Source organism: Typha angustifolia, chromosome 2 (genome assembly GCF_048772165.1).
Source record: "Typha angustifolia cultivar Huaian chromosome 2, ASM4877216v1, whole genome shotgun sequence".
In the NCBI taxonomy this organism is placed as follows: domain Eukaryota; kingdom Viridiplantae; phylum Streptophyta; class Magnoliopsida; order Poales; family Typhaceae; genus Typha; species Typha angustifolia.
This window is the reverse complement of record NC_133240.1, coordinates 8,860,021-8,870,894: the sequence shown is the minus strand read 5'-3', so window position 1 is coordinate 8,870,894 and position 10,874 is coordinate 8,860,021. Positions and strand designations below refer to the sequence as shown.

The 10,874-nt window shown below is 37.0% G+C and overlaps 2 protein-coding genes across 2 annotated transcripts; one reads left to right on the top strand and one right to left on the bottom strand.

The window, feature by feature from the left end:
- Positions 1–88: 88 nt before the first annotated feature.
- Positions 89–5,840, bottom strand: LOC140768432 (putative threonine aspartase). The gene is made up of 11 exons (XM_073108701.1): positions 5,627–5,840; positions 4,564–4,614; positions 3,788–3,908; positions 3,542–3,626; positions 2,732–2,813; positions 2,437–2,575; positions 1,974–2,146; positions 1,560–1,723; positions 1,095–1,215; positions 911–1,015; positions 89–330 (listed from the first exon to the last, which is right to left on the bottom strand). Exons 1-11 carry the CDS (start codon positions 5,768–5,770, stop codon positions 250–252), a joined length of 1,266 nt encoding a protein of 421 aa, XP_072964802.1. The 5' UTR covers positions 5,771–5,840; the 3' UTR covers positions 89–249.
- A 1,271-nt stretch (positions 5,841–7,111) lies between these two features.
- Positions 7,112–10,527, top strand: LOC140770920 (uncharacterized). Its single transcript, XM_073112254.1, has 2 exons — positions 7,112–7,280; positions 7,719–10,527. The coding sequence occupies exon 2, from the start codon at positions 7,725–7,727 to the stop codon at positions 10,242–10,244; it is 2,520 nt and encodes an 839-aa protein (XP_072968355.1). The 5' UTR covers positions 7,112–7,280; positions 7,719–7,724; the 3' UTR covers positions 10,245–10,527.
- The last annotated feature ends 347 nt before the right edge of the window (positions 10,528–10,874 follow it).

The following is a 10,874-nucleotide window of genomic DNA, read 5'->3' as shown; positions in this document are numbered from 1 at the left end:
ATGCCAACATAGATAAATAACAGTATGAGAATAGTCAACAGATAATGCGGATAATAAGGAGGGAAGAAAAGCATGATCTTGTAAAATGTTCTTTTTTTTGTGTCAATAGAGGTGTATCATGATATCTTGCTCGGTGTTTTGCGTGAAAGCTACAACGCTGGGACAAGATCTTACCCCATTAGAGAAAAGGTCTGAGCTTCTTACCATAGAAAAGGCAGAGATTTTTAGGTCATTGTGCACCTACAATTTTTAAGTATCAAGATCAATGCAAGCTGCAAAATGTTTGATTTTGGTGTCACCCGTACTTCCTGCAGCTCTAAGTATAGATACCTGGGAATAAAAGTAGTATATAGCTTGTGACTTCCATTAGGAAAAAGAAAAGAAAAAAAAAAATCAAGAAATTTGACCAACTGAAAGATGTTCAAAAGTAACTAAAACTTTCTAGCGAGTTGAATAACTACTACTTCTGACATGACTAGTCATTTTGAGTCTCTCGAGTCTATCATCAAGTTTGTCTACGTTGATAGTTAATATCAATATGCTGTAGACAGCAACTTACACTTACATGCTACAGACAGTTGTTTATCCTCATGGCGTGCAACGTGGAAGTCCCGTCCTCAAATAAAACAGTTGCAACAATTTAGGTTGCAAAAGGGAGGACAAGAGTCTATAATTCAAGTAACAAGAATCCTGCTGTGGTCTTATACTCAGTTGGATCCTTCACAAGGACACGGTTTCATATCTATGTATACATGAAAAGATATGCTTAAACATGTATATGGTAGACTAAGGTCTGAGTGAATGAAAGCATGTACGTATAACACATGAACACAAAGATGTGAATGCATTCATGTGTGTGTGTGTGTGTGAGAGAGAGAGAAAGAGAGAGATAGAGAGAGAGAGAGAGTACCTTAGGACGATCCATAGAGTTCCCAAAATAGCCTACTCCAAAGGATGAAGACGAGTATGCAGCAACAAGCTCGACTGCTTTTAGTGCAGATGATTTCTCTGCCATCTGATAGACAAAAATTATGGGTAGCAAGTCCATTGCAGATCATCCAGAAAAAGAAAATAGTAGAAAGTTAAATAAACACCTTAAGAGTGTCAGCCTGCACCAGCAACACCCCAGCTCCTGTGTCATGGGACTTCTGACTACTGTTCTGTACCACAGAATGCAAAATTTTCTTACAAGCTGAAGCAGGACCAGACTGCGACCTGTGTTGATGAGGAAAATCATTTAGAAAGTGCTAACCATAACAGAATGCAAAAAACATGTCTAGCATAGTAGCATGTAGTAGACAGCAAAGTTAAAATTAAAAGACATGGACAATCTTCAATGCTCAAATCCATCACGATACACTATGTCTATGCTTATAAAGAAAAAAGACATACTAAAAAGTATGGAAATTATGTAATAGTGAAGGACACAATCAGTTTGGGGTGTGGTGCTTTCATCTGCCAAAAAGGAGCCCTGCTGACAAAGTCTACATAGAAGTACGCCGAATAAACTTAAATAACTTAAATAGGATGCAGTGTAATGACAAGTTAGAACAGCATACAGTGATGATGACACACAGCATTCACGTGCCGCAAATCCTCTGATTAAATATTCACCGGCACCACTTGCACAGCAACCGACTATGAATGGAGCTCCAAATGGATCTCTAGATGAAGCCCAGCATCCTGAACCATACATTGCAGCTAATCCAATACGTCCATCAACCTGTAGTGGAACCTTAATATCTGATAAGACGATCTAATACTGAAAAAACAAAAATAACTGACCAGTACATCTTAAACCAACACGCTGAGATATGATAAAATTTTTTTTATACAGGGGTAGAGTTAGATCCACCATGATGGCATGGCTACCAACCTCATGATGCAGTGAACTTAAAAGTGTGCATTAATTTCAGATAAAAGCAAAGGATGAAAGGAAATAATTCAGAAGCATAAGACCGTCAGTTCATCACCTTCAATGCAATACCCCCACTTGATGCCCCTGATGCTACATTGCCAGAGGTGTCAATACATACTACTCCCACAGTATCCATTATGCAATCCTCTTCAATAACATCTTGCACAATTGAATGTGCTTCTGTGACTTTTGTCTTCTTTACATCAGTGGAAGGTTGAACTTCAATAGCTGAATGAAAGACAACTGAAATTAGTTAGAATCTTCAGATAATTAGTTAATTACATAATGTTGTCTTGTATAAAACTAGCTTTTCATCAAAAAAGGGAAACTAAGATGAGTGACTGTAATATGCATGTACGTACTTGGCTGAGTGAACAAATTTCCAGGCCAAAGCAATAGCACAAGTATCAGTATATGTGTGAGCACGAACATATGTATGCATGCAGTCACATATTGAAGGATGAAAGATGGGTGGATAGATCTTTCTTCATCATTTTTCTCATCAAACTAAATAATACCTGATCCTGCCGACGGTACTGCACTTCTTTCAGAAATTGACAGACATAGTGTGCTAGAGCATTCATCCTGTCTATTAGTAATAGCAAGCATGGATTTGTACCTCATCCACTGTGTTTTTGCCCTCTCCGTCACCAACCACTGTTTTAGAAAACAAAGAGAACTAGCTAGTGAAACCAAAATGCCTATTCTCAGCAAAAGAAAGGAGGTCACTGTATTAAATATTATCTGAAATATGATTAGATGTAAATTAACAGTGGATAAGGTAGTTAAAGAATGAAGAGATAAATATTTTACCGCATTTGCTTCTGAAATAGTTGCTGGCACACTGATGCCTCTAGACTTTGCCCATTCACGTGCGCCTTCGCTAACTAAAAACCTAACCGTACCCAAAAAGGAAAGAGCTTTATCAGCATGATAGCATGCATCTAAGTAGATGAGTAGTCTATCGGACAGATCAAAGATGAACAAATATCATTCCAAGTTTATTTATCATAATAGAAATCTGAAGCAATTGGGGAGTGAGGTAGGACTGACCCAGCCGAAAGATTAAAAGGTGAGATGTACCCAAGTCACAGGGCCAACGACGGAAATCCTAATTGGAATAAAAAGACTATCCCACTTGGTCAGATATAAAGGCTTCTCAAAAGGTGACCGGTCATTTTGTAGTTCATAGGATGCTCTAATAAGGCCAGCTACATTTTCCCCCAAAGTAATGTATATCATCTTTTTAGAGCAAACCAAAGTAACCAAGCCTCTTAATATCCCTATCAAAAATATTTTTAACTCCTGTAAGTGTGTAACCAAATCAAAATCAATGAATGCTCATGACTCCATTAAGTCAGAGAGCGCAACCCCCACAAATTAGATTTACATCAGGTAACTGTATATCTATTGACTGTTCCCTGAAGTAATTTATGGAGCACTACAGCAGCAAGTTGTTCGGCTCTAGCATGACATCCATGGAAAGATTTTAGGAAAATTTGCCTTTGCATGAATTATTAAGACAAAAATCTTTTGTATAAACTATAAACACTGGCATGATAAAACAATTGAGAAATAATGTAATGTTGGAAAAATTATAGGAGTTCACAATTGTTGCATTACATTGGGGGTATCCGACCAAGCAATGAAGATCCCACTATTTGCTCTTTAGCCAAGTATGTAGCAATTTGGATGGCATTTCTTACACCTGATCTACAATAAATAAAAGGCTTTCTCAGTACAGCACTGCAACTACATCTCCTCAATAGCTGCAAGAAACAAATTTTACTACATCCCTGGATATGATTTAAGCTATCAGGCCACCTAAGATATCATATGAGAAAATTCAAAATATCCATCTAAGAGTACCTCGTACAGCTCCAACAGCTCCAAATGCTCCAGAACAGCCATCCATGATACCTGCATCACATTCCACATGACCTCCCTCTGTCAAATTTGAACCTCGACCAGCATTTGTGATGGGATCATCCTAAAGAGGCAACCAAGTATCATAATGATAAGCTTAAATTTTATTTTGACCAAGAAATAAAGGAAAAATGATTAGATACAAATACTTTTTTTACACAAAACATCCATGTAGTAGCTAGTCGATTGAGAAGAGTACATAAAATGTCAACCAAGTATCATTAATGGTTATCAGCCATCCTACTACTTCAGAAAGCACATAAAGCTGGTACCATAAAATACTTTCTAACACAATAAGCAGATGGAACAGTAAGAATTGGATTCCTTTTTCCATGTTATAGTATTACTGTATTAGCACATTGAACTAGTGAGCAAGTTTATTTCAAAATTTACTATAGGCAGTCATTTGCCATCAATCATTAGGGAACATATTTGCCAAAAGGAAGATAACATGAAGTTTCCCTGCCAACGCAATATGTAGGACGTGAGAACTACACAAAATGCTGCTCCATTGGTTTTATTTATAACCTTCTCATCATCTGAATTGTCTTGTTTCACCGAGTTGGTTTGCATCAAATGATGGAAGCATGTATTCATGTGGATTCATTTTCATCCTCCTCCTCGTACTCAGAATATAATGGATTCAAAAATATTTATAACTCCCAGATCAAGATAAGAAATGTAAGGCTTGTTACTAGATAGTAGAGCTAAGTACAGACCTCCAACACTTGAATGGCAGCTGAAACAGCATCTAGACTTCCACCGTCATCCTAGAAGAAAAACAGATCAGCTTTTACACTAATGGTTGATAAAAGAATAATGTCGCATGATGATAAAATATGAATCTAAAACCGATGTCATATAGATTGTATTCAAAAAGAAAAAAGAAAAAAATTTATAATTTTATTAAAGCATAAGCATGAACTGCTTTTTATATTACAAAATGATACAAAGCTTATGTGGAAACAGCAACAAAGTTCCAAATTAAGCAGATCGATCTAGCTATAAAGTATTGAAGTCAAGACTCAATGTATCTGCAGAATGATGATTGCAGACATACTAGAAGTATGCATAAATATATTATACATAATTACTCCTTACTTCAACGACGGTGAAGAACGTCGACAAGATTTTGACTAAGAGAGCCAAATAAAATACATATTACGGAAATTAAAAATAGGAAAAAATACCTTAATGAGAAAAGACAAGCAATGAAAGAAAAAAAAGAAAAGAAAAAAAAGAAGTGAAGTCAAAAGAAAGAAGAGCATACATGCATAATTACAAACATGTTTTCTGTAGATGAGACTTGGCATAGAAATATGACCACGTAATGCAGAAATTGTAGTCTCAAAGATAGAACGAACTAATGTCGGAAAACAATTTAAGATTGCATCCAAAATCAAGAAGAAGAGATTCATAAGAGGACACCGAGAAGCGAATCCAGACCCTAGAAGAGTATTACGGTTTTTGGGGTTTGAGAAACATACTATTGCTGGAAAACAAGTTAAGATCGCATCCAAGATCAAGAACACATTAAACGCATCACGAGAAGCGAAACCACACGACATTGACATGAATGGGAAACCTAGAAGAACATTAGGGTTTTGGCGTATGGGAGATGGACTATGTTGGAAAACACAAGATCGCATCCAAGAGCGAGAACAGCATCACCGAGAGGAAGAACGAGGGACAAGGCATCACGAGAAGCGATTCCACTCGACACTGACATGGACGCAAAACCCTAGACGACCACTAGGATTTTGGGAGTTTGGGATATCCAACCTTCCGAAGGACGGCCGCGGCGGCGAGGCAGGCACGCTTCATGACTCGCCTGAAGGCCTTCTCGTTGGAAGGGGAGTGGAAGCCCGCGCCTACGTGAACCGCGACGAAGAACCTTCTAGCGTTTCCTTCGCCATCGCCCGCCATTTCTCTCTTCCAAGCTCGAGGCGAACAAGAAATGGGAGAAGATCTATTGAAAACGTACCCAGAATATCGTTGATGACTAGGATTTTGCATGTGGAGAGGCATAATAACTTGGATCATTAGTTAGAATTAAAAATTAGAGAAACTCCCTCTGGTTTTATAGCCTTATATAGGTGCGCTTTATTAGTGAAAATGTACGAAGATTTTGAATTCATATTTATTTAATTTTATTGGATTTGAATTCAAATCAAATTATAAACGAAAAGTTAATTGTAAAATCTACATTTAGTTTATTTATAGACCTAATTGAAATTCCTCACAGGTCACATCTTTTATTATTCAATTATGATAAGCTAAAAATTTGAGTAAAATAACTTTATTGTAGATATTTTTCGAGGGACTCGAAATTATTCATATGATGTGGGAGTTAGAGTGGTTAATTTAAGTATTAAATTATATATTCATTGTTTAAGTACATAAAAGAAAAAGAAAATTGGAATCTGAATCTTCTTGGATCCTGAATCACTAATATCGACACATTTATTTTAATTAATTTTTAATTATAATAAAAATTAAGATTCATATCTAATTTATGTGGATTTATTACAGTAAGGCATTGACTAATAAACAAGAATTTTATTGTTTTTTTACTATTTTTCTCAATTATTTTTACATATATTACAGAGTATATATATTCTCCAAATTTTATTTTTGAGTACATAACCCTTGAAAAACTAATATATTTGTGTGGATGCCCTTTAGCTTATTTTTATTATAATTAAAAAAATAGGTTACCCCTTAAGCTTACTATTTAATAATTTTAAATTAAGATCTTACTAATTTCATATATGAAAAGACATAAATATCCGTAACAACGAGGAAAGATATATAAAAACGGTAATAAGTGTATTTATAATTTATTATAATAAGTAGGTAAGATTAGTTAAATTCGAAAGATATCTTTACTTAAAAAATAAGGATTTTAAGAGCTATTTAAATATAAAAACTAATTCCAAACGGTATATATGAAATATGAGTATCTGCAAAATTGAGTTTTGACAAGGGCGTCATTGCAAAATAAATACTTTATTTTTCTCTTTTTTATTAGAAGAAATTATATTTTACCTTTTAATATTTCTGTAGTTTTATTTATGTTATTATAATTATATTTAAATTAAAATTTAATATATTTGACTAAATTAAAGTTCCTGTTAGAAAATAAATTTTATTAAAATTTTAATATATTTAAAATAATCACAGTGCCACAAATAAAGCCACGCGGAGAGAAATGAAGCGAATTAGGCCTAAGGGGGTAAAATGTAATTTCCCATTCTTTTTATCGTTCGCCAGACCTTTTAGACGGCCTCCATCTCCATGGCACGGCGCAATTAGGACACTCGTCTCCGTTCTCTTCTCGTCGACAACCGGCAAAAGGGTTTCGTTTTGCCCAAACCCTCAATTCTCGATTCTCTCTTCGTCGTTCTATTTTTTTTTCTCTCCCGGCGATTATAAGGTTTGGTTTGTTCTAAGAAGACCAAGTTGTGATTTTTTTTTTGTGACTGCATCTCATGACTCGATCTCATTCTACCATTTCGAAGTGATCTGTTTTTCTCTTGAGAATACGCTATATGCTTATGGATTTCTGAAAGCAAAATTTGATCTTCCAGAGTATGGAACTGTTAGGGCTGTCAAATTCTTCTCTAGTTTTTCAAATTCTCTTCTCAAATCCTAATTTATGGAGCTCCTAGTTAATTTGTTCCGAGAGATGGATAGCCATCTATCTGGTTGTCAAGTAATATAAGTTAGATTTGATATCTTAATCTATGGAGGACGGTTACTCTTTTCTTGCAGAAATCAGTAAATTATATGTGCTTATTTTACTGCTACACGAATATAGCATCATTAGAATCAATGGTTTGTTTGGTATCTAATACTACAAAAGTGCAAGCAGCCCGGTATGATGAGGTACAAAGCTTCATATAATGATGATGAGAATGCTGAGGATGAGAGAGAGGATCCTAGTGAGGAAGCAGAGCCATCTGAAGAAGAATTATCTGGAGAAGATGATTCTGATGGAGAAACTGATGAAGAGGAGGAACCTTATGAAATAGAGTTTAATGAAAGACTGGAGTCTGATGAGGAAGAACCTAATGAAGATGAATCCTGTGAAGAGATTGCTGAAACTGAATCGATGGAGCAAGAGGCAAGTGAGAATTCTGATAAAAGAAGGCGAAGTAGATGGGCAATGGGGGAAGGAATCAATGACCAAGCAGCTAATGTTGCCACGAAAAAGAGGAAGACCAGATGGTCCAGCTTTGAATCACCTGATTTTGCAAATAGTTCAGTATTTGGAACTTTTTCTGACCCAGAATATCAGAAGTTATATAGACAACTTCATGAGATAAATCAGAAGCTAAATAAGGAAGTTCCAGTTGCTGACCTACCAGAGAATGCAAGGTTTCCATCTCCACTACCAATTTACAATGATTTAGGCAACACGGTAAATTCAACAGAGGTTAGCATTCATGCAGACCTCATTGCACAGAGACAATTTATCATTTCAGAGTTGATTAAGAAGAAGCCTCCTTCTAAACCTCCGAGTAATGAACCTCTAAAGCTGTGCAAGAAGCTATATATACCTGAAAGAGATTATCCTGACTGCAACTTTGTGGGCGTTATAATTGGTCCCCATGGCTGCCGCCTAAAGAAGATGGAGAAGGAAACTGGGGCTAGGATTTCAATACGGGGTAAAAGCTCTCTTACGGAAGGAAAACACCAAAACTATAAGGACAAGAAACCTGAGCCTTGGATGAATGAAGATTTGCATGTGTACATAGAGGCAGATTCCCAATTATCTATCGATGCTGCAGAGAAGATGGTGGAGAAGCTATTGGTTTCTACGGAAGCTACTTCTAAACCTCCGAGTAATGAACCTCTAAAGCTGTCCAAGAAGATATATATACCTGAAAGAGATTATCCTGGCTACAACTTTGTGGGTCTTATAATTGGTCCCCGTGGCCGGCGACAAAAGATGATGGAGAAGGAAACTGGGGCTAGGATTTCAATACGGGGTAAAAGCTCTCTTATGGAAGGAAAACGCAGGTACTATAAGGATAAGAAACCTGAGCTTTGGAAGAATGAAGATTTGCATGTGTACATAGAGGCAGATTCCCAACTATCTATAGATGCTGCAGAGAAGATGGTGGAGAAGCTACTGGTTCCTGCAGAAACACGTGAACTCAAGAGTGCACAACTCAAAGAGTTTGATTTGTTGAAAATAAAAAGGAGAAAGAGAAACTCAAATGCGGTCCAGAAGAAAGCAGAAACAAGTGACCCATGTGATGTCTGTGGTGATGCGAGTCATCTTACTTCAAGTTGCCCTTTGATTGCATCCACCCCAGGTACTAGCACACATGATCGTCAGATTAACTTCTTCGCAGAAGTTGGGAGTTCTGGCCTTTCCCTCTTTTCGAGATCACCATGTCCTGTTCCCAATTCCTCTCAGATAGCCAGGTCACCAACACATGCTTTATCGGGATCAGTCACAGGCCCTCGTGCAGTTAACTTCCTTGATGAGGTAGGGAATTGTAGAGTACCCCTCTTAGCTTGTTCATCCAGTCCTGTTTCCCCTTCAACCTGGAAGGCCAATCTACTAGTGCAGGCTCCTCTTTCGACTTCACCCTGGATAGCTAGTTCATCAACACACACTTTATCAGGATCTGTCACAGGCCTTCATCGAGATAACTTCCTTACAGATGTTGGGGATTGCAGCCTTCCTCCCTCAGCTAATTCAACTCTTCATGTTTCCACTTCAACAGTCAATGCCCCAGTGCATGCTTTGCCAGGGTCTGATGGCCGACACCTGAAAGAAATTGATGAAGCTAACCTTTTTATTGGTTGCCTTCCCCATTCTGTGAATACTAATAAGCTAATTGAGCTTTTTCTTCCTTTTGGACGCATCTCTGAGGCAAAAGTGGTCACCGATAAATCCACCGGTTTAAGCAAAGGATATGGTTTTGTTAAATATACTGATCCTATCTTTGCTGCTGGGGCTGTGGCATGTATGAATAGGTACAGGATTGATGGAAAAGTTTTAATTGTTAAAGTAGCACACCAACCGCCATCTACTGTTAAAAGCAGCTTGGAGATGGCGGTACCTCCAAGTTTTTCCAGGCTGCCTACCTATCCAGATCCTGCAGCCTTTGCTCAAGGAAAACCTGCTTCACTAGGGTCTGTTCCTGCAAGATTTATGCGACCCGAGCCTTACACTTCTTTTACTAAGAGCAATGAGTTACCACCACACTCTCAACCTGTAACCTTTACTGCACCAAGCCGAATTCCTGTCCTTCCTGCAATTTCAGGTTCAGGTTCTATTGCACCATCCAAGGAACTTGAGCATTTTTCAGGCTATTTGAAAAGCTTCATGTCTTCTAGTAAGCACCAAACATTCTTCAGTCACTTGAAGCCTCCAAGTTAAGGCCTGAGGTATTTATGGTCCTGAAGATGCTTGAGAGGCAGTTAGAAGAAGTTTTGCGGCCACATAAATTAATTGCCACTACTAATATTTGGCCCAAATGCCTAATACTGTTGCGTTTGTAGAAGAGCATATTTACCTTAACTCGAAGGTATTTGATCTTGATATTTGGCTTTGGTCTGCCAGATGTAATATCATTTTTGCTCTGTTCATTGTAGTAACTCTCATTTCCTTGTCGTTCCTAATGGTTGTTTTGACAATTTATATAGATAATGTCAATTGTTCCAGTTCCTCTGTGTGATATTTCTTTGATTCTTCTTCATGATTTATCAAACTTTCGAAACTTACTTTGCCATATGAAATCAGACCAGGAGATTGTTGATTTAAGAGCAGAAGCAAATCAGAAAACTGCTTTGATGCTACTTTTGGTTTGTAGGAAGTTGTCCACCTACAAATGATTCAGTTGGTGTATTTGTTGTTTAAAATCCACAAGATATAAGAACTACCAGGTGATAAAGAACTTATTGCAGAAGGTAATTTCTATAATAATAAAATTATTAGAAAGAATTATAACTTGTCATTATTGTTCCTTCTTTCATATCTTCTCTTATTTAATAGACTGCTCAATTTGAA